The sequence below is a fragment of the Oreochromis aureus genome, linkage group 7 (assembly GCF_013358895.1).
Source record: "Oreochromis aureus strain Israel breed Guangdong linkage group 7, ZZ_aureus, whole genome shotgun sequence".
Lineage (NCBI taxonomy): Eukaryota > Metazoa > Chordata > Actinopteri > Cichliformes > Cichlidae > Oreochromis > Oreochromis aureus.
Window position 1 is genome coordinate 22,126,160 of NC_052948.1, and position 24,449 is coordinate 22,150,608.

At 39.8% G+C, this 24,449-nt stretch overlaps 1 protein-coding gene across 4 annotated transcripts; it reads right to left on the bottom strand.

Moving 5' to 3' along the window:
* Positions 1-993: 993 nt before the first annotated feature.
* On the bottom strand, positions 994-23,963 carry mfge8b (milk fat globule EGF and factor V/VIII domain containing b). 4 transcript variants are annotated; one of them, XM_031731792.2, is made up of 11 exons: positions 23,762-23,963; positions 15,127-15,249; positions 14,805-14,936; positions 14,089-14,121; positions 8,538-8,651; positions 7,435-7,616; positions 6,983-7,138; positions 6,511-6,655; positions 4,619-4,803; positions 4,373-4,528; positions 994-3,784 (listed from the first exon to the last, which is right to left on the bottom strand). In XM_031731792.2, exons 1-11 carry the CDS (start codon positions 23,829-23,831, stop codon positions 3,641-3,643), a joined length of 1,440 nt encoding a protein of 479 aa, XP_031587652.1. In that variant the 5' UTR covers positions 23,832-23,963; the 3' UTR covers positions 994-3,640. The 4 variants fall into 4 exon arrangements, with proteins under 4 accessions (XP_031587652.1, XP_031587651.1, XP_031587653.1 ...); XM_031731791.2 differs by having other exon boundaries at positions 4,619-4,821; XM_031731793.2 differs by lacking the exon at positions 14,089-14,121 and having other exon boundaries at positions 4,619-4,821.
* Between the last annotated feature and the right edge of the window lie 486 nt (positions 23,964-24,449).

Consider the following 24,449-nt stretch of genomic DNA (forward strand, 5'->3'; position numbering starts at 1 on the left):
TCAGCTGCATTTATTAACACATTGTGTACTCTGTTCTGCATTTTTTGTCTGTTGTTTGTGTTTTTGTGACTCATTTTTGTTCTCAGGTCTTTCCTGACAAAGACATTAATCTCACTGATTAAATAAAATAGGATCAATTTGAGGATTTTGAAAGTAGTATTAAAGGTTAATAAGTAAGAAAGAACTTGTAAAGTATTCCCTCCAATAAAAATGTTTGTGTATTACGAAGTAGATATATGTGGCAACAAAACAATCATCCACTAAATAGCTAACTGTGCAGAGAAAACACAATAGAGGTGAGGAAGAAATGTTTTTTTTTCTAGAGGGGAAACAAAGGAGACAGGTTCTCAACTCACACCATAGCTGGCAGCAAGACCAGAGGGAAAACAGCGGGCTTACTTGGGAGGGCTGGTCGTAACTGGATTTACTGCTGTTTTACAGGATTAGCCAGAATTTACTGGTTAAGCACAAAAAACATAGTATTCAGCTAAATTTTATTATATAGGAGCAGTTCACAACAACAGTCATCTGAAGATTTTGCTGGAGTAATTTTCCACAACACTTACCTTTTGTTTGTTCAGTTCTAGCAAAGAAAAGAAAAAGCCCTTACCGACAAGAATTTAACCGTCACTGTGTCACCATCTGAATGTATTTTCATATGATTGCAATTATGTGGGTCAAACCTTAGAGGGATTTCCCTACTTGGGAGTGACCCTCACAGGCTGTAATGAGAGGAGAAGACATGTCCTCTTTGGGTGACAATACCTTTAAAAAGGCAGAGTGGTAAAAAGAAAGACCCTTGGGGCGTTTAAATGCTAAACAGGCAAAAACGACCCTCCACGCTCCTCATCTTTTGATCTGCCACCTTTTTAAATGGAAAACAGGTCCAATTAATTCAGCATTATGACTGATAATATAACCTAAGTCTTCCACCCAAAGACAGATTTAAAGGTTGCTGCTGTAACATTCAAGTAACCCCCAGTCAATTCATTATGACAGTTTTTCAGTTTTCTTTATTTATTCATTCATTTTAAAAGATACAAAAGCCAAACACAAGGTCCTCTTAGAAACACAAGACTGGAATGATAATATTTTTTTTTAAAAAAGCTTCAAAACCAGCCAAAATTCAGAGGTCAGTAACTCATAATACCATAAAACACATCAATACCATCAGTTTCTTTTTGATCAATCAGAAAAAAAAAGCCAGAACAGGGGAACAAGATATCTATAACTTCAATGCTGATGACTATCTGGAAAAAATATGTCACCAATAAAATGGAAACTTAAACTGAGCAACTATTACTCAATAAAACGCATGCAGGCGTGGATAAGAGGGCTGACTGCTGCCTGGAATCATCTGCGCTGATAATAAATATTGTACAGTGTTTGACACCGACATCTATCCACGACCTCTCAGTGGCACTGCTGTCCCCTCATGCATTTTTTAAGGATCCTGAATTAATATTTATTGTCATCAAAACTAACACAGTATAATATTGCACAAGCCCATAATTCATAATTCATGGGGTGGAAAGGTTTAGAATACTGTGACAGGGTGGCAGAAAGCTGATGATATGGAGGCTTGTGTCATGTCCAGTGGAAGCGTTAAAATCAGCTTTAATTTGGTATCTTATCAGCAGGGCTGCAGCTTTGAACTGGAGGCATAATGCTGGACCCAAAGTAAATGATCTGCTGCAAACATTAGCGTCTACCAATGCAGACAGATCCCAGTACAAACGTACTGCGTATATGAATGTTAAACCCAAACCCCTTACCCCCTACACACACACACACACCAGTTTCAAAACTCAGTTTAATCCAACAAAGACACTGAACTGCAAACTTGATTTCTCTGCTGCTTACCTCTACACATAACAGCAAAATCTATGTTTGTTCTTCGATGCACAGCACAGTTTTTTTTTTTTAATTTTTGGTTTTTAATACTTTCAAAAACACGAACATAAAAGTGCCATAAAAAAGTGAAACTGTGTGAACACGACTAGAAGCAGGGCCAAGTGAGTGAGTGAAAGAGGAGTGTTCAGTAGCATTTGCTGTATATTTGGAGCAGATCTACCTTGACCTGAGACGGCATCCGTTTAGTTTTAGGCTTGCATCTGGTAATACATAAATCTTGATTTATTACTGATTTAATACTGTTATTTCAGTAAAACATAAGTTCAGTAGAGGGTCCAGAACTGAGATTTTTATAACCAGAACACAAATGTGACTTTATAAAAGTAAAATATATCTGGTATAGCTAATAACACATGAAAGACTGCAATAACTGTAAGAAAAATCATTTTCTGAGTGATCCAAGAAAGATTTTATCCCCTCTAATGACTGCAGCATGTGTTTGAACAATTTGCAAATAAAGAAAAAAGTGTTGTTTTTTTCTTTCATATGTTAATTTCCTCTTAATTATCTTAAACCTGTTGTCTTTTGTTTAAAATATCTTATCCCGGGTGTCTCCTCAGGTATTTTAGATCACAAGCAAAGTGACTCTATAGGTTCGTAATGATGGAGACTTAAACACATTTGATTCCTCTTTCTGTTCTCTGTGTCAGCACCAGTGCACCAGATACTAGATTTTTATAAATACAACAACAACCTGAGGATGTGCTGGCAAAAAAAAATATGTGTGGATTGCATCTTTATTTGAAGCATCCAAGTCAAGAATTTACTCTTGTACAAAAAAGGAACACTATTCTGTTAGTGGCTGCTATACTAATGCTTAGAACTAGATATTAAATAGATATTAAATCTCTTAAAGCAGCCCCGAAAAGGAACAAAAGGTAACAAACTAAGAATTTTACTCTTTAAACCACTGGTGAGAAAGACTAGTACTACTCTAAGACTGACCTTGAGATTTTCAGTCTCACATATTTTTTTTGCCCAGCAAAATAAAATATTACAAGCTTTCATGTTTTAGTTTGTTATGAGTAAATTTGGTAGTTTTTTTCAAATAAAAATACATTTAAAAAATCAGGTTATTTGCCAATATGTTAATCATACATTAATTATTAGATATTCAGATTAAGTTTTGTCCATAACCCTCAGTGTAACTTCAAAAGATAATATATATTCTGTGTTTCTTCAGGGGAGCTCAAAGGTTCATTTACAGGACATGTGCAAGCTGTTTTAATGGAGCGTATATACATCACCAGCTGTGGGTCTCGGAGGTTCAATGTTTCACAAAGAACTGATTTAAGATCAGAGTCCAGGTAGCACCAACTGGTACAGCAGCAGTCGTGTTACCCCTGACCTCAAACACGGGGATTAGGGACACAATAATTTTATTTTTATTTTGCCAATAGATGGGATCATATCTGTCCATAGATCTGCTTCCTGAAAAGATCCCAGATTTGGTTCAGGTGGAAAAGATGAATGATCAGTTCAGGAAACAAAAACAGAGGGCACACGTGGACTTCTGGTAACACTGGTTAGTGGCAACAACTCCCACCTCCGGCCAGCCAGGGTTTAGGTCGTGGTGTGCTACTCTGGTGTTTGCTGCCCTCTAGGGGTGAGAGCAAGGCAGTGCAGGTGTGGCTCAGCAGGGAGAAAGAAAGGAGGGAAGGAAGAGGGAAGGGAGGAAAGCAAAGAGAGGGGAAGGAGGTAGAGAAGAGGAGGTAGGGGGGCAACGCTACTCGTCACAGCCCAGAAGCTCCATTCGCAGGGTGATGTGGTCATGCCACTCCCACGGCAGGATGCGGACGTATCGGCCGTAGAACGGCGGCTCAAAGATGTTCTTTTTGTGAACGTTGTTGTCGCTGTTGCCTGGGAAAATCTGAAGAGAAGACAGTGATTAATTAACACAACAGTTTCACATGTTGTTGCAACAATAAATGCTGATTCTAATTAAAACACCCTCAATTTACTGTGTAAAGTTATTAAGATCCATTAAGATATTTTAGTTGCAAAAGTAAAAAGGAACATGGGACCTAAAACCATTGTCAACATTAAATAGAAAATTCAAAATGAGATCATAAAGTCATAAATGTTTCATTGATTAAATCAGAGCCACGCCTCAGTGTGACCTAATCTGGCCGTATACTGCTTGCATCTGCAGATCAATTGATTTTTCGGCTGTAATGGAAATGAATACACACAGAAGACTAATCAGTCCCAGTGATAGCATAACTGGCTCCAGATGCAGACGAGTACATCAAATACAGATTTCAATCTTATTCAGTTTTTTGCTTTATTTAATTATTTACTGATTACAAAAAACACACGGTTAAAGTAAGAGCTGTTTGGGTAGCATGACTGGAAGGTACACAAGATTAGGCAGATGGTTTTAATATTGCAACCAGTTTAGGTGTGTTAGGTTTTACTCATTTAAATACATTTTGTTCCCCTGTGCTGTTGGACCGACCTTGTCTGTCTTTGTGGTCTCGTCCTTGACTATGGTCCAGGACTGTCCATCATCACTGTGGGCCACTTTGAAGGCTGTGACAAACTGGACAGAGCCAAAGTCTTTGGCTCCCTGTGTGATGATTCCTGTAATCTTCTTGGTAGACCGAAGGTCAACCTGAGGACATAGACAAAAAAAAGGAACCTTTACATAAGTAGAACGCATTAAATAAAAACCAATGTGCAACTCTGGGCAGTCTTCTCCCACCTGTATCCACTCAGATCGGTTGTTGGTGGCAGCAGTCCAGGCATTGGTCTTGCCCTGTTTGTCCAGCCGGGCGTAGTGAGGGTGCCAGGTGAAGGCCTCAATGCCCCAGGTGCGGAAGGTGCTGGAGGCCGTGATCTGGCGATCAGACACCAATCTGGACTTCATGCCCATTGGCTCTGAACAACCTGAAGCGTTTGAATACACTGTGGAGGTGAGACCAGGCAGAGAAGAAGAGACAAAGGAAAGAGAGAAAAGAGGAATGGAAAGAAAGAGAAAGAAAGAAAGCATGATAGACAGAGGACGGACAGGAAGCAGCCCAAGGCCAGCCAGTGATGCGAAGCGACAGACAAATGAGCAAGGACAAAATGTGGGTGTTTCTCAACTGTTTGTTGCGGCTGGCTGGAATCATTTATGTTTCATAATGTACTGTCCTAACCCTTAGACCAACTACATTTCTTCTACAAGACAGTCTAGCTATTTAGCAGCCATTTTGGGCTAACAACATTGGGCTTTTGCCTAAATGAATGTTTTAATTTCATGGGGACATAAAATCATATATTTGTAGTGCCTGGCTCAGCTCACCAGAGCACTGCCATGCTTGTTCACACCATGAATAAAGCAAGCTAAAAAACAAACACTACGTACACTTGCCTTCATCTTTATTATGAATACTATTAGTTATGCCCACCAACCTGAAGTTTAAAATTACATAAGCTTCAACTCTGAGCATGCAACAAGATAAATGGCTTATTAGTTTTGGTGGGTAATTGGCCCAAAGATTTCTACTTTTCTTTGTTCTATAACGTCTCTGTTCTTACCCAATCACACCTGAGGCTGACAAACACCCACTGGATGAGGAGAACATTAGGTTTTACAGTGACTGGAGATCCACAGTATTCTTACTCTATGTAATTTTACATGCGCAGAGTAAAGATCTTAAAAAAAGAAAAATGTGTTAGCTCAGTGTAATACTTAAAGGCTGTAACAGACTTTTTAATGAGTGATGAGTTAGTGGAACAGCTGAGCATGCATGTTAAATGAACAAGGGTCAAAGCTGCATGAAAAATATTCAGCACAAGCAGCTGAATATTAAAACAGCATCTTTACAGTTGAGCTGATTCACTCAACAGCATTGAAGCAAGTCAGTGAATGTAAAACAAACAGTGCTAGATTAGGTAATGAGCATTTTGCATTAAAGTGAATGTGAAAGTATTAGTATGTTGTAAAGTGATTAAACCAAAAACACACGCTGGTCGAGATCTCGTGTTACACAACTGTGGAATCATGCAGAAACTGAAGCTCAGTGGAAGAAGAACAAACACTGATAAGAGAAACAACCATGAAGAGAAACAGACGTCTGACAGTGCGACAAGGCCAGCAAGACTGAAAGAGCCACACTGGCTTATGATAAAAGGAAAAGAAAGATGAATATGCTTCTACTGAAATACAGAAGACTTCAAAGAACCACATATTACATCAGCCTCCTGGGGTGACAACATTGGGACGATGAAAATGATGAGTCTTTTACCAATTAGCATCCAGTATGTTGTGGTATATATAATCATATGGTTTTAATAAATTCTTTAGGGAACATCTTAGACTCAGACAGCACACAGCAGAGCTGGCAAACAGTATTACCCTGCGCATGACATTGTTTGATCATGATTAACCGCTCAATGCAAAACTGAAATAATTAGTGACAAAACATAGGAGATAAATGCCAGCAGAAAAAAAGGCTGCTGGATTTCCCTTCCTGAAAACTTCCTCCCACATTAAGCCTGCATGTTAAAAAGCTTCTTTCAGTCACTAACAAACCTCAATAAACTGAGAACCTAACATGTGTGCATGTGTGCGCGGCATGTGTACAGCTGATGTTTTCTTTGTGAATTTACCATTGAGTTCACAGCCCACCAGCTCCATGCGCAGTGTGCAAGCCTTACGACACACAACGGGAATGATGCGGATGTACTGGGCAATGATCGGGGGGTCAAAAATGTTAGTCTTGGTGCCGTCATTGTCCATGTTCCCCACAAAAACCTAGGAGAGAGGCGGAAGTAAGCAAACTGTGTCAACTGCACCATCAGGTGAGTGTTAGCAACCATTGTTAGCAGCTTTGTGACCTATCTTGAATAAACTTCTGCTTCCAAGCTGATGCAGTCAAAAGTGTGACATTATAGTAATGGTAGAGTATTACCAGATTTATCTGTGTGATGTGTGATATATTATTTATTTGTAAAGGAAAGTCTTTTACCACTGTGGAATCTGTGTCTTGTTTGGAACAGTTACTGCAATTCTAACATAAAGCAACGGAAAACAGACTTTTGAACTATAATACTGTGTGTTTTTTTTCTTCTGTTGCCTTACATAGTCTTTTCTCTGTCCATCTGTTCTGTACATGGTGTATGTCCTGCCGTCCAGGCTGGAGGCCACCTTGAAGGCCTTGATAAACTCAGCTGTGCCCATGCGACTGGCGCCCTGTGTCACAATTCCTGTGAAGCGCATCTTTCTTTGCATGTTGATCTGTAAATGTAGAAATGGATGATGGTAAGATGAGTCTCCCTTCCCTTTAAAGCAAATAGTTTTCAAAATCTCAAAAACATAAGGGGTAAAATGAAGCAGTCCAAACAAAAAGCTCTGCATACTGTGAGAATATATTACATATATTATATAGTTTATGATTGAAATGCATTTGTTGTAAATCTCGATAATTCCAGACCCTAATTTCTCACCAGCGTTTATTTATTATTGTCAGTCTACATGGTCAGTTTTCTAACTGCCTGCGTTACACTCATAATCTACTGTATAACTATTCTCACTTGTATCCATGGGTTCTTGTCATGTGCAGCAGCACTCCAGGCATTAACCAGGCCCTTGTTGTGGAGGCGGGCAAGCTCAGGGCCCCAGCGCTGCAGGCCCAGCAGGCTGTAGCGGACTGATGAGGCTGAGATCTGTGACTCGGCAATGCCCCCTCCCTCCATGCCGAGAAGAGAAATACAGCCTGAAGAAAGAGCCCGATGTTAGGTTAAAGTTTATTTCCATTTCATTTCTGTTTCTGAGATATGGAGCTGAATAAAAATTATGTCACAATGCAGTCTTCACGTTCTTCACGTGGTGTGAAGCCTGTGAGATAGTTTCACTTTATGCCTCACTCCCCAGTATCATACCAGTCTTGGGGTCTGATATGTCAGCACTGCTGCCTGCTGATTCAACTCCTCCACCTCCCCAGGATCCACCCATTCTAGTCATCAACCTAATTTATATAGGTGACATGTCTGTGTTGATATTGTAATTGGCAGCTAGAGGCCAAACTCTATAGAAGATATTCTGCTGTTGCTTTATTAATTCTTCACTTATAACCAAAATTGTGTTTTCTTTGACAACAAAACTGAAATTAGTTTATCATTTATTTATTTATTAAGTAAAAGTGAATGTCTGTATCCAATCAATCAGTACCAACAACGCACTTCTTAAGTATCACATTCAGAAGAATTGGCTCAAGGGATGAAGAACTCCCCCCAAAATTTTGCATCTGACGGTCACCAATGGAGAGGCATGTAAAAAGTCAGTATTTGGTCTCACACACGTGGTGTGTATGCATAACTTTTACTAACCTCAACCATACAATCATTAGGGATGCAGAGCACTGAATCAGCCTAATTGAACAAAGTATTGATTTTGGAACGGACCATCTTTATGTTGAGTATTGATCATCATAAAACCCCAGCAGCTTGGCCACCATCCCCTATCCTCTTTAGTGTCGTGCACTTCTTTTAATCACAGTGCTTCTGTTACATTAGCATTAATAAAGCTAAGAAGATATGGAGTTTTTTTATTGCCATCTAAAAAAAAATTTCTTTGTGTTTTTAGCTATTTATCCCTCAGAGCATTTTGTCGTACCAAGTGCTTGTCTGACACTTACGAAGTTGGCAGTGTTTTCCTACATAAGGGGAAGGGCAGTGGCATTTGAAATCTCCATCCAGGTCTCTGCAGGTACCGCCATTCTCACATGGCTGTCCAGCGCAGTCATTTACATCTGCAAGGAGATGAATCACAGTCAGGGTTGTTACAGGACAGGTCAACTATAGGTAAGTTTAAAAGCAGATTACGGTTAGAAGTGTGAGTGAGGTGCATATCATGCTTGAGAAACAGAGTTCAATATTCAATCATCTAATTTTCAGTAAGGTCACCTCATGCTGTGCCAGCAGAACTGGAGCTGTAGCAGAGAGGTTAGTGAGACGAGCTTAGTCCTTAGTCAGGAAATGCAAACTTGATAGATATATTCGACATCAAAGAGACTACTGCACATGAGATCCTGTGTTTAACTTACAGATTATAAAACAAATCGCATAGAAGTAAATGTGGCTTTAAATCTCTGACTCCATTTCTGGATGCTCAAAATGGAATAGATGATCTTCTGGAGAATCATTTCAGTGCCTTGAATGTGTTCATTTTCCTGTGATTCTTTGCATCACCTCTTGATGGCACCCTTACAAACATTATGTGTCCCACTTAAAAACTGTAGCACATGAGTCAGAGAAGGGGACAAATCAGCAGAATGAAAATGGGACTAAACTCCTTTTCATCTCACCCACCACAACTGTCAGTGTGACTAAACCGACACTGAAGGCACTCTATGTTGACCACATTCAGACAGGACCAAGGCACGAATGATGCTGGTTGTACAGATGACTGCACACCAAAAGCAGAATTTTAGACCAAATCTCTAAAGCTTTAATCCTGAGTGCTTGTTATTACGCAGGGAAATGCACGCAAACAACTCGGCACATTGATGTAATGTTTCTAGCCAACAAAACACACACACACAGCAGCATCTTCCTGCCCACATGCTCTCTCTATAAATAGCTCTGTGTCCAAACATTCATTTTCAAACGTCACAGGAGGAATATAGTCATTTTGAAATGTGCATCCACAAACTCTGGATAATGAGGTCCACAGCTGTGACACTTTAGCTTGGGGAGCTCATGCTACATCACATAAAACTGACTATTTTAGCAGCTGAATATTTTAAACATCAGGCTCTGCATGTTGCAAATAGGCTCTTTGAACACTTTGTTGTTGTGAAAAAAAAAATGATAGCAGCTACCTCTGTCTATATCTAGGCATGCTGGTATTTCCTGTATCAGAGCACTTTTACGTTGTACTAGAACAATTTATTACAGCACAATTGTTTTTATTATTATTTTTTATTTTATTTTTTTACATGCACTGGATCTTTACAACATTCGAAACTACAGAAACAGAAAAAGGAAAATAAAATAAAATAAAATATGTGGATGAATGTAGCACATCGTGTATGAATACTTGCACTTTGCTAATTCATGGGTATAAAACAGTCAAAAGTTAAAGGTCAATCTTCCATTTATATTTACTTTAAAACGTATTTAAAATCAGACAGCTGTTTTCTGGGGTGAAAGGCTTTGTGGGGACAAATTGAGTTCTTGTCACAAATGAGTGGGATGACCTGTGAGGTTTCAAAGAAAACAAACCAGACCTACATTAGTAAGACAAACTCTTGTCAAGTTCTGAGGAGCGTCAGCTGGTGGCCCTCCTCCTGTAAGAGGATTGAGGACCAGGAGGACCACACAGCCAAGTCAGATCCAGGCGCTAATCCATTTATCCATCTATCTGATAAAAGGGGGAGGAAAGAAGAGAGGGAGAAAACAGGGAAGGGAAATGTTGCAAAATGTATGACCTGCACGGCTAAAAGAAAAACAATACTGACTGTTCTGTGTGTAGTAGCATCCCAGTATCAGCATACATATAGATTTTAGTGGGATGAGTGCGTGGTAGCTAAACAGGCCAGCTCTCCATGGCTGGGATCCAACAAACCCTATCACTTCTAAGGGAAACGGCACACTACCACCATATTTAGAGTGTCAATATCTGTCTCAGCATGAAGCGAAAACCAATAGAGATCTCACGTGGCTTGTTTGAAATCTGACCCTGATCGAAGCACAGCCAAGGTCCGCTGACAGCGCATGTGGTGATCAGCAAAGCTGTCTGCATCTGCATCTGTGCTGCAGCAGGGTGGGATGAGGTGCCAGCTTGCGTCTGACAGTCCAAACCTGCTTTGGAGTTGCTCTTTTAAAAGTGTCATGTTCTCCGTACCTCACAGTGTGAGACTAGACCCTACAAGGTTCTCAAAGTGAGCTCTGAAACTAAATGATTGATGTGATTTTACAACAAAACAGAAACATTCTCCACAAAGACAAAGAGTAGCAACTGACACCGAGGACGTTACTTAAGAACCTTCTGAAACTTATTTATATGAAAATGCTAAACTCAGTATAAATACCAGCAACTTTCAACCTTATGATATAAAATTTAACACGACTATTAAACAGGACCAAAGTCGTTTATTCAAACTAAAGCCAACATGAAGTAACAAAATTACATATTTTAATCACTTTTCATACTGTTGCCATGGTACAGTAACCAAGAGCTGCTCTTAACCCCTGTGGCATTATTAAATTAAAAAAAAGGCTGAAATGTGTTATTTTCTCTGTTCTGTGAACTGGGCAGACTGTTATAGCACAGCCTAGAATAGATCTGACCCACGATAACACCAAAGCTTCTAAATAGCGTGCAACATTTTACTATCTATATTACTGCATCTCCACACTCTCGTATGATGTATTCATCATTCATGACTTCATGTCCTTGTGGCTTAAAAGAAAAAAGAAAAGAGAAGGGGAAGTTTGACGGACTTCACTGTTCCCTGCAAAACCCTTCTAAAGTTAGAAGTAATCTAAAGTTAAACACCACATTAAATTTACATATTTACACAAATGTGGTTGGTGTACTTTCTTGGGGATCTCGGGCAAAGCCGCTCGACTCCCTACAATTTCAAATAAAAACACAGCAGGCTCCTCTAATCTATCATAACTTCATGGATGAATGCCATAAGTCTAATTTTTTTTTAAGTCTACTCAGTAATAAAATTTTAAGTATTACTCAGATGCGTATACTTATTTAGTGGACCCAGAATGTTTTTACTTTTGACAAGGACATTCCTTTTAGTTTAAAAAGAACTTAATGTCAAGAGCTAATATTAAAAAATATATAATTTTACTTCACTTCATCCATCCAAGCTGTGATGGCTTTATTTTCATGGAATCAACCTCTATGGTTTGTGACTACCCACCCTTGCTAGTCTGTTGGTTTTTACCTGTGAGGGTTCAGCCTCTCATCAAAACACCTGACAGCTGTGTCGTGATTCTTAAGATCGTGTAGTGATTCCACATAAGCTGCTTTGAGTTCCTATTAGGTCAACAGGGCTTCTTAAATGCAGACTGTAGAGAACCAATAAATATATGCCAAGCACAGTAGAGTTCATGACGGCACAAACACACACATGAAACACACACCCTGTATTCCACAGGGGGCATGTGTCCCAGACTGTCCGCACCACCACATCCTGGGAGGAGTTGAAACTCTCCCAAAACAAATGAGAGATCAGAACACTCATAGACACACCCTTTAGTGATTTCCAAGAAGTCGGAATAACTGCCGTGATCTGTTCGGAAATGTGGGATTTAAAGACTGTAAGAAGAAAAAGACTCCTTCCCTTACTGTTTGCATTAATCTGCTTTGGTCTGAAGTGAAAAGCATCCTTCTCTCTCTCTCTCTCTCTCTCTCTGCATCTCTATATCTAAGTCCCCCACTCCCCAACAGACAGACAGACAGACAGACACACACACACACACACACACACACACACACACACACACACACACACACACACACACACACACACACACACACACACACACACACACACACACACACACACACACACACACACACACACACACACACACACACACACACACACACACACACACACAAATTCTGTACAACCCATAAAGGCTTTTAGGCCAATTTGACAGGACAATCAGAACTGCTGCAGTCAGACCTGAGTAGTGAGTGTGACATTGTCAGGAGGGCAGACTTAATTCACTGTTCCGCCTCCATGTTCGCTTTTTCACCCGGCAACAGAAGCAGCGCTGACGTTGCTAGCACTCAGCATGGACCGCCACTTTCTGTTGGCTAGACTGGCACGAGGCATAAACCATGTGTGTGTGTGTGTAAGTGTATGCTAAACAGTCTGTACATGAGATCATAAGCTGCGTGCGGCTGTTCATGTGGGATGTGCAGCCCACACGTGATTAAGCTTTTTTCCAGTAGATTTCTTGTTCCTTTGATGTGTTTCTCAAAAGAATTTTAGGCTGCGAATCTTGAAGTGGAGTTGAATGGTGCCATTTTGTACCCTCCATTCCCTGATCAGCCAATCTTTCACTTCTTTTCTGTTTCTATTTATAGGGTTTTTTTGTTTTTGTTTTTTTGTTTTTTTTACATGCAGTGGTTTGTGTGAGAACATCATCTCCTACATCTGCCTTCCAGTTTCCTGACACCTGCTTGTCAGGCTTTGAGCTTGACTGCTTTCTGATTAGCACCATCACTCCAGTCACAGACTCCCATGCATTACCAATCCTATACAGCTTCACATTTCTGAATATTTTATTTATCTGAAGATCTGGCCTCATATTTCAGTCTGATTTGCAAGTGTAAAGTGAATGTGAGAATGTTGGCTAAATGCTTAACTACACTACATCCCTGGGTTCACCACAGTCACTAGTTTTCTTCTTCCAGACTCCTTCTGCTTCACACAAACCATAGGAGCTGGCTGCCATGATAGTTATTCCTTGCCCACACACACACATATATTTTAGAGCACTTAAACTGTCAAACAAGTCATCAGAAGCTGTAAAAGGAGGGGGACCTTTATGACCCAGCAGTCCTCAGGGGGGCTCTCAAACAGACATGGTCAAATAAATTCCACTCCTCATTATCCCCGAGGCATCATCTAATTAGTGTAAATGCCTGTCCCATGGAGGGCTCTTACTCTGGCAGCTGAGCTAACATTAACTGCCAAATGACTTGTGAATGTATAGATTTTGATGAGCTGTGATTTGTGGTTTTTGGGGGGAAAAGAAAACAGAAACAGATTGCTTGGCTATGGTTTCTTAAATGAAAAAAGAATCTCTTGAACCTAAAATACACTCTGGGGACTGTAAATTAAAATAGATGAGAACTTGGAAGCAACCTAATTGACTCAGCGGGAATAATGCATAGCTTCAATGACATCTGAGCAAATGTTTTAGTATAACAAGACCCATCCCATCAGGGTAGCTGAACTGATTAAAAGTATGTGCATCTAATGCTAAAATGATATCACTGCTGTTTTTGTGGTTGGCCTTGACTCATAAAGGACTATTTGTGCTGAGTTAGAGATAATGCTGAACTCAGCGGTTCCTTGTCTATATGTGTGTCTGTGAATGTAGTCAAATTCCTCAGCCTCCACATGCAGCCAGAGAGAACAGAGAGCAGTTGGATCCAAGAAGGAAAAGAGATGAAAGTGCACCAAACACTCCTGTTTTCACTGTTACCTTTTTTTGAATTTAAATCTGCACCCTGGACACCTAGGACAGAAAAGCACACAGGTTCACACAAAAATACACTTTGAAGGTCTGACTTGCATCTGACCAAATAAGCTCTTTGAGCACGCGTGGTAACTGTCACTCTGCTGCCTTGTCCTGCAAACAGTAACCATCTGTCTCTGTGTGCAGGGGTGGAGGCAGCTGCAGAAGCGCAGCACGTTCCCATCCTTGTTGCCACTCTCTCAGGCTGACCCTGTTTAAAGCAACCTGGTCTGAGTGACGTCTGAAAAAGGATGACAGCTGTTGGTCTGGTGGCCAGCACTCACAGCAGCTGTCTCCATGTTAGTGTATCAGATTACACTGGTCAATGTGGACGTCATTACACGTGCCAGTTAATGGCATGGCAAAGTATCTACTGTTGGTAAAAAACAAACAAACAAACAAACACACAATAGTAGCACAGTGGCAACACTGAGACTTAGGTCTGCTTATTGCAATTTCTCCACGAGTAAGCAGCAGTAGAAGTCAAAAACAGTGTTTCAACACTCAAAATATACCCGTAAATATTGTTGCTATGAGCGTTTTTCAATTCTCATTCATAGTTGGCCTTCATTAAGTACAGTTACAGTTAAGTATGCTACAGCAGCTCTACAAGGCCCACAAAAAGCCTGCCAATATTTTATATTTGCTACTATACAACCAGTCAAGAGGGAGCACAAACTTACTGTTCTGGCAGTGAACTCCATCAAAGCCTGGCTGGCATTTGCAGACATACTCGTTGAAGACATCACCTCGGCGGGAGTGGCCCGTCACCTCACAGATGGCATCATTCTTACACGGATTGGGGTTGCAAGGTCCTTTGGGTATTGAAAAAAAAAAAGAGTCAAGTTTAATAGAGTTTAAGCAGCATTCTATGTAATCTGTTATGAAAGGGGTTTAACCTTGATTTAACAAAATTAAACTTCTGAGGTGGGGTATGCCATAAATGTTTGAGGAAAAACTAAGTAGCAAACTGTGAATCAGTCATCGTGCAGAGCCATAACATACCAGACTCAGTCTCATTGCAGGTTTCTCCAGAGAAGCCATCAGGACAGATGCAGATGAATGGAGACCCTGCCCCGGTCACACAGGTCCCACCGTTAGTGCACACGTTCACCTTACAGATATCACCTGCATACAAAGTGGAGCGGTGGTAAGTTGAGTACTACATTTAAAATAAACTACTCTGCACAAGAACTGACAAATAAGTATGTTCTTCTAGTGGGGAAATTGAATTAGATTTTTTTTTTATAAAGCCAGCTGTGGTTTATTTGCTTCATTTCACATTTATAAATGCTTGACAGTTTACTTTTACCCCTCAACAAACATCTGATATCTCCAGGAGAATATTTCAGGACAGAAAATATGCTCACATACAGTAGGCAGGTTTAGCATTGGCTTTACGCATCTTTACAATGAAGAAGCTATCCCTTTTTCACAAAGGAGTAGCTCCACATGTTAACATTTTTTTAATACCAGATGCCTTTCCTGACACAACCCCAATTGGATTTTTTGGTCTCGTCTTCCTCACATCAGAGATCTTTCACTGTTAGACGTATGTGAAAACCACTACACTATGCCCAGTATACATGTTTTTACTAATATTATTTTTTTCTCATTTTTTAGCACTACAACTATAGTCTGAAGCCATTCAATAAGAGTGTAACAACAATCAAACAACTAAAATGACGCTGTCCTGGTTATCATATTTCCATTCCATTCCCTTATTGTGTTTCTGAAGAGTAAACACCATGCTGCTGGCTGGAAGTGAGGGTTTTAAAAAGCTGAGTAAGCCATCACTACACTGTAAACACCACACAAACACTGGATGCTTCTACCAGCATGTAACTGCTGCCGAGCCTGGACCTGACAATCTGGCTACTCTGTGGGCATGAGGGAAATCATGTCAGTTAGTGCTCAGTGGAGGAAAAAAAAAAAAAAACGAAACAGAGAGTTTGTTGTGGCTTTCAGAAGCATCATGACTGAATCAGGTCTGATTCACTCGCAGAGTTTTAGTCCCACAAAGGGGACGCCTCTAATTCACACTATGTGTGTTGTCTATTTGAGAATAACACCAGTGAAAGAGGTACAGTAAATTAACAATGAGCAAATGGGTATTTTACTTCCTGCATGCTCTATCAAAACGCTTCTTCCTCCTCCTAAAGCAAACTTAGTGAGAAAGCATCTCACACAGCCATCAGACGTTTATAAGGTTTAAATAACGAACCACATGTAACGACAATTTTCTGCAAATTGATACGTGGCATTTTGAAAATCAACTTTGAAAATTACACTTCTATATAGCTATTTTGACACTTTGAATAATACAGAGGAAGTCAATGATTTAGCATCCTATAACACCCAAGAAGACAGAGATGCCTTTTCAAACAAACACTTTATCATCATTTAGATAATTGTTAAGGAAATTGAGGTTGGACCCCTTGGGACAAACTAGTGGTTTAATCACCACAGAGTCTACCATACAGGCTAAGAAAGGAGTTCTGACCCCGTGTCTTGGTGGAGGAAACAAATATTTTTCCGCCTTCTAATATAAAGTAAAGAGCTGCATTTTAGCTGTGCTGAGGGTATAATTCTCATAGGCCACAGGACCACAGCTAAAAATGGTATTTTGGAGAGACTAAATTTAATGTGCATCCCTGCATGCTTCTAATGCAATCACACACATCCTTAGTTGTTTTTAACAAAAACAAAAAACAAAAAACAGAGTTCGAAGCACTGTTGGACAAATGAACATGGACAAATGAATATTGTGTAGTCTGAGTATTGTGTAGTCACTTCTCACAATATGGACCTCATTTGTTATTCACCAGCAAACAGCACTGAGGGAAATGTAGGAATCAGATCCATTTTACAAACATCCTGTTTGACTGTTTATTCATGAAGTGCCCTGCCCACGAATGTCCCGGGTTATCTGTGCTGTATCCAGTGCCATGGCCCTCGGGTGCTTTCACATCTCGGGGGATTCTTAGGAAACAGGCCTGCCCCGTACCACTAACAAATCCTTATCAAACAAAGTTGCTGCCTGTTTATCTTTGGGAAGGAACACATCCTCCCTTCCTCTATACTGACAGACAGCTCCCTTCAGGAAACCGCCTTAGTGCCAACAGATAAAAATGAAAAACAAAATATGTAAAAAAAAAACAAAAAAAACAAAAAAAGATAATAATAATAAAATAAAATTTGCAACAATCTGCATTTAATCTGTCTGTTTGTGGTATGACTTGGCTTCAGCTGAAAATCTGCTTGGGTGTATTGAGGAAATGAAATTAATGACACATCAAGTTAATGTAGTCCGCAAAGAGGTAGTGACCCAACCACAGTATATGGAAAAAATCCCTACAATGACACCATTGTCAGTAAAAGACACTTTACTGATGAGTGAGATGAGTGAAACTTCTTTTGTTGTTCACACCTATTCATTTAAAATATAATGATATTGAAGAGTCACAAGGCAAACAAGTCATGGTTCTGAATTTAACCAGTTACATAACATATTATTATATGCTTTGCAATTGCAACCACATGAACCCCAAGCTCTGTTATACTCTTCCAAGAAACCTAAGCTTAAAAATATGTTTAAGTAACAGTTTTCTGTACTACAAGAGTACAGCTATAGATGCATAATATTTGCTACAGTTATTAATGCAGTAAAAAAACAAAAAGTACACCACTTCTACAAGTACCCAACATGGTGCCCCACTAAGTCTAAACCACAGTGACAGATCAGGAAGGTATGTGGAGTTATGTTTGGCAGGAAAACCCATTTCCACAGGGCATTGTGTTTTTCTCACTCCTTATGAGTCACTGTCTATGCCTTTCCCATGATGCCCCAGCCCCAGATTGAGGACCAAACAGGGAGCTGGGTTTGGTATGAGTGTCTGTGATAAGTGTTGCGTTTACTTGTTGGGGCGGGGGGCAACAACAGATATTTCCCATAGAACCATCACAGAAGGAGGAACCTTGACAGTTAATCACAATACACAATACAATTCAGATGGATAGACAGGAAACAAAAGCACTTAACAAGGATGAGCAGGCTCCACAACAAGGGACTTTTTGGACTTACTGCATTTAATGTGCACCTTGAATGAGGAAGAAGACAGAGGAGTCATTTGAGGACATTAGCAACATGGTGGACAAACTGAGGACACCTAATGAGTCCACATCAAAGAAAAAGAAACTAGAAAATTGAGGTAACATAAGCTCTGGCCTCCGCACTGATGTTCAATCCATTTGTATTCCAAACTTAATCATTTGTGGGGACTGCAAAGGACTCAGAGACAGTGCATGCCATTTGCTGTGTGCAGAAAATACACATAGCCAAGGGCAAAAAGTTTCTTTCATCTGAATTACCCCTGAGTTATCGAAGGAGACTTGGAGAAAAAAATACAGTGGTGCACAAAACATAATACACTTAGGTTAAAAAGACATTAAGGAATTACCTTATTAAATGTATTCAAAACAGGAGCCATCTGCAGCCAGATGGAAGTAACTTGACTGTGGTCTGAGGGGTGATTAGTGTCATAAGCTCTATGTTAAGTGCAAAGAATGAGAGAGATCTGTCAGAGGTCAGGGGTTTGGAAGTCAATAATCTCAAAGGTAATGTGTCCATACTGTTGATATGTATGGTGAGAAAAAAAACAGAACAAAAAAAAAGGAGCATACATGGAAAGTTGTTTTAGTGCAGGACAGAATGCAGCAAGGCACTGATACCAGTGTGTTACTGACGGATAAAACAACCTCATTTCTGGACCCAAGCATCTCCTGGACTGTGTAAGGCTCATGCCATTTTAACATGATGCTGTCAATGTTTCACTGTGGATATTATGCTAATACCAAACCATGCAGCAACATATTAACAACCTCATGTTGTGGATCTCAGACACTCTCTGCGGGGTTTTTTTGTTTTCTGTGTTCTTGCCATATGCCATAAGCACTCGTCCATTGTGGCTGCTTAACATGTAGTTTCATTGAGAACCCTCCAAACGTTACTAGTATTTTGTTTTCTGGCTTTCTTTACATGCACAGTTATATAAGTGCTGTACTTTTTTAAAATACTTCATCTTTACATCAAAAACAGGCTCACCTTCAAATCTCATACAAATCTACAAAAGACAGATTTAAATACAATCATCCTTACACGTTAACTAACTGGTTCATTTACTGTTAACTTCTTATGCCACTAAAGCTAGCAAGGCTTTGTTTATTTTACTTTACTATAACACCTAGGAGGACAGCCACGCTGATTGTTCTAATGGAGCTAAAAGACTTCAAACCATTTTTTAAACTTTCAATGGCGTCTCAGTACTCATTTTCTATTGGGAATTGAAGGACGATTTGGACTCCGAAATGGCTAATGGTGTCGGTCTTAACAACTGGACTGAAAAGGTCCCGCGGTCTGAAAACAGCAAACATGCTGTCCGCTGCTCTGACGTCCACACACTGGCATGCCAGGTCATATAGGCTGGCAGGCGAGTGTGGGAACTCAGTGTACCAGAGAGAGAAAAGCTTACATCATGTCCAAACACACACACAAACACACACACACTTCCAGCCCTTGTTAAAACAGTTAAGGATGTGCTGAACTATAATAAAAATGCCTGTAGTACTGAGGGCTCAAGGAGCAAGCTGAGAAAACCTGAACGCACAGGAAGTGGATGTGTTATGGCTGCCCAAAGAAGGTCCTGTGATAACCCGAGCCTTTTCAATATTAAGAATCAGTGGGACTCCAGCTGCAGGTGAGGTTTCTGTAATCTGCATTTGCTATTCTAGAGCACAGCCATCTGCTACTGCTCCCAAGAAAACAACAACGAAGGCCAGCCGCTAAAAATACACACTCAAACACACAGGCACACACGAGTCATGCACCATCAACAAAACAACAAGCTCGTCTGTAGCTGACTACAGCTGAAATAGAGATAATAACTCCATAGTAACAGTCTTAACTGGATTACTCATTGGAGATTTAACCTTTGTGGCAATACTGTCAATAATTTGGCGTTCTTTTCTCTGACCATATGAATACAAAAAGTTTGTGTAAACAACTCCTGATCTTGGATGCAAATCCCATCAATTTTCTACTTGGCTCCAGTGCTGAACGCTCAAAAGACAGCGTGTAAAATATTCAGCATGGCAGATTGGAAAGTGGGGCGACAGACACTAATAATGTGTCCCGAATTAGATGAAATTCCATATTGTTATGAAACATTGATTAAGGAAGCTATTCAAAATTCATATGGAATTTTAAAAAAAAGAAAGAAAGAAAGAGCCTGTCCTGTCCCCAAGGGATTTGGTGGGAAAAGGAATGATAAAGTCATCACATGCTGAAGCAGACAGCCGCCTAAGGGGAAGCCAGATGGTTCGACGAAGCTTTGATATGAATGAAGATTTCCGTCACACATTCACACACATGCCGATGAAACTCCAAACTCCAAGAGCAAAAAAAAAAAAAAAAGGATAGATGTTGTCCTGCCAGTCCCCTAAGACACAGAATGTGTATAAAACATGGATGTAGCGTGTGAAAAGTGAACCAAACTGAACTGTCCTAAATCTACACTTTTTCATGTCCACCAAGGGGAAACTGATGAGTTTTCTTAAATATTCCTAGTCATATAGAAGTCTATAGGAAATACTTTCCTGGTGAGTTTAAGGGCTCAGTTACTTGTTTCAGGTTATATTAAAAAGCAAAAAAAGTCAATATGTCCATCCAGTAAATTAAATTATGCTCATTCTAAATATCAATAAGTAAGATTATCCAGGGTATGCTCACTGGGTAACAACTTTTCAATCACAAGTTGTTAGCCAATAACAATAACAACTAACTACTATTAGTAAGTAGACCCTTTTTAGTAGAGTCAGACCAAAATATACGAAAAAGTAATAAATCCAATGTGCACTGTTATGAAAAGCTGTTTCTTTTATATTACTATTATCATTTCAACACAACAATGCAGAAAAAGATACTTGGGAAAAGTAGTCATGATGTATTCAGAAAGTGTGTAAATAAGTCCAGAAGGCCAATATACAATAAAAGATATTCCATGGGCTATATGTTCTTTAATACAAAATAAGATGTTAATAAATGTTAATAGCAGAAGAAAATTGAAAAATGTAAAAACAATAAACAAAAAAATAAAAATAAAAATAAACATAACTAAATTATTCAGGAAAGTCTCTTCATGATTTTTTCTGTAACTTTGTAGAAGAAACATCATTACTTTAACAGGAAATTAAAGTCCTTGTTGAGATCAGATATCTCACATTTAGTAAGACCAATATCTACCTGATCTATTAGCAATTATCTCACACTCACAAGAAAATTTGTAAAGGAAATTATTCATACACACCTGCCAACATGCACAAGTTATACACATACACACACGCCCCGGGCAGTGTCCTGGCTATATTTAGCCCTGGTTCCGTCAGCTATCCTAAGTGGTCGTGTTGTGAGAAAAAGATTGCCTCAGCTCTGACAGAACTCAATTTTCCACTTCTCTTCCATCAGCAGCTAATGAAGAAGACAACCAAAGCAAAACCTGCTGAAATGGACCTAATTAGGTAAAACACAGAGTGGGAAAAATCCACTCAGCTCTTATTATGGCCTCTAAACATTTTGCATGACACAGCAGCAACAAGTCCCCCCCCCCATTCATTCATTTTCAGTCTGTAGCAGAAAGATTTGAGTGAGCGCTGGTGTGGGTGGAAGCTCGCTGGCACGCTTGGATATGGAAAACTGACTCCACATTGTGGTCGGGTTAACTACACCTTTTCTCCACCGCTGTCCTGTCTGTCAGTCTTGAGGACTAAGAAAACACTGAGATATGCACTTCACTTCATTAATTTCAGTTTCAGCAACAGAAGTACAAAAGTTCATGAAACATTTGTGCAATACTGCACCTGGGATAAGTAAGAGGGAACAGAAATTTAAGGTGTTGCTTAATTTCATTATCCTTTAAGTCTGAAAAATATGGTTCTCTTAACTACCAAACAGAACACATCTTCAATTATGTCCTGCTTTTCCCACACAGCATGTTTTTCCACACAACTGATGAGCAAAAGCACTAAATCTACAAAATAATAAAATAAAACTCACTAAGAAGCACTTAAGTTTGGATGTTATATTATAAGCAAAGCATAATGCATAAAGTATCTATTATAAGATTCATGTTGGCTCGTCACCAAACACAGGCACCTCAGACACAGCCAAGGCACACTCTGTTTCTTCTGGCTCAAAACAGCTATTTGAGTGGAGACTACACATAACAGCTAGTTCAGTCCACCTTCAGTAAAGCTAATGAGTCTTTGTTACTTTGACGGGAAACAAAAGTGTGATTTCCTGATATTTCTAACCATCTTACAAAGAAAAGCATGGTTTATGCATGAGTAAACTGCAATTTAAAAAGTACAATGCTGGTGAATCTCTGGCTCTGAACAAAATCTCTGGTGGGTGTCAAAAGGCAGGAAAAACTCTTGACACAGAAGCATTAGGCAGATAGTGAAACCATGACAAGTACAACAGTCATGCTATACTGTGAAAAAAAGTAGCCATTTCTACGCTTCTATTTTCAAATCAATCTAACTCTGTTCTTTATTAGTTACTTTTTATGCTTTCCAACATATTTTCAAATACATCTGTAAAGAATAAGAAACTGCCTTGACCTCTGATACTGAGTTTCAATCCCTCAGAAGGAATAGGCCAGTGGCTCACTGACAGCTGAATAGACTATAAATCAAAATGTTTAATCTGGAAAGCAATGTACTATTACACAACAGTAATCCAAGTTATGAATTTCCCTTTTTTCAATATGCAAACGGTGGAACAGGATCTTTTTTTTTTTCCTTTTTTCACATTTGGAAAATACACCATCATACCAAGGAAAACACATGTGATTCCTTTTCCATTGGTGTGTTAGCAGAAATGGAGGCAGTGGAAGTCAGGCCATTTCAGCTTTTGTCCATCGGCCTAAATGTGTTTGATGCGTGGAAAAGCAAACAAAGATAAGCGCCAATGGCATGAGGTTAACACTGGATAAGTATAATAGTCACCGCATGTGTGTGTATGCTTCTTTTTTTTTCTTTTTTAAAAAAAAAGGGGGGGGGGGTGCCAATGCCCACATGAATGCCTCCAAGCGTTGACTCTGTAAACCATACAAAACCTGGAACACATTTAGATCTCTTCAGCTACAGACGGTTAGTTGTTTTTATGTGATTATCCTTACAACTGATCCTCCCGTTTCACAACCAGCCAGTGTCCCACTCACCACATTCCCACACGTCCTGTCCACTTATTCAAGGATCGCTTGAACTTGCACCTACAAATGCCCACCGCTCCAATATTCTGGCGATGAAGTGAAGGCACCACTTGTGCCGGGGTGTGATTGGCGCGCGCACACACACGCACAAAAAAGGGGGGAGAGAGGAAAAAAATTCTGAGGCGTCAACAACTAATTTATACTGTGTAAAATCAGAAGTGACGAGAGGTGAAGCAACCAACTCAACTGAAACAGTCACGGTACGGGAGGCTGTGGGCTGCCGTCTGAGCAGTAAGGACTGTTAAGAGTAAATACTGATAGTAATAGAACAAATGTTAAGGGAGAGAGAGGGAGAGAGAGAGGTAACTTACCGTTTACCCCAAACACCAGACAAGGTGTAAAAAGTTGCAGCCAAAGGAAAAACCGCGTCTGTTCCTTCATACTTCTTGTTTTTGTCAGCCGTAGTTTGTTAGTTTGATGGACAACTGTACGGTTAGAGTGCAACAGCAGTCTGGACGTTGTTGCTACGGCGGCTCGAGCTTGTTGTTCGGCTCTTACTCTCAGAGAGCAGGCGTGGAGAAGGAGCACGTGTACCTCGGCTCTCAGCCAATCGCAGCCTGGCATTTAATTGTAACCCCGCCCCCCGTTTAAAAAAAGTAACTAAGAAAAGTAAATTGATCTGCTATGGAAACAAAAGAAGCTATTATAGCTAATAGGCTATAATATATAAACTATATCCAAATTTGATTTGATTCAATTTTTCAATATCCAACCCTTGAGGAGGAAATCATTGTTTACATTTTAGTAACATTTATGTATAACGAAGGTGAATAGGTCTGCCAGTCCTTTCCAGAGTAGTAAAATGCTTTTCTCTGAGTTTGAGGGACATCACAGCACCAGGAACCACGCATTCTTTATTTTGATTTCAGATATCAAGCTAACAGCAGTAGTGAACTTCAAGAACCAACTTCTGATAGCATCACCTTTGGCCACCAAAAGGACGTCCTTAAAATCACACTCTTCCCTTGACAAACAGTTTAATTACATGTTCACATTGTA

Bases quoted from the DNA above. Each gene is read 5' to 3' on its own strand.
- mfge8b (XM_031731791.2), bottom strand. From the start codon at position 23,831: ATGAAGGAACAGACGCGGTTTTTCCTTTGGCTGCAACTTTTTACACCT. The intron at 4,822-6,510 runs GTAAATTCACAA...TCACCTCCACAG, and splicing joins GGTGGGCTGTGAACTCAATG to TGTATTCAAACGCTTCAGGT. The intron at 4,529-4,618 runs GTGGGAGAAGAC...CTATGTCCTCAG, and splicing joins ACCGATCTGAGTGGATACAG to GTTGACCTTCGGTCTACCAA.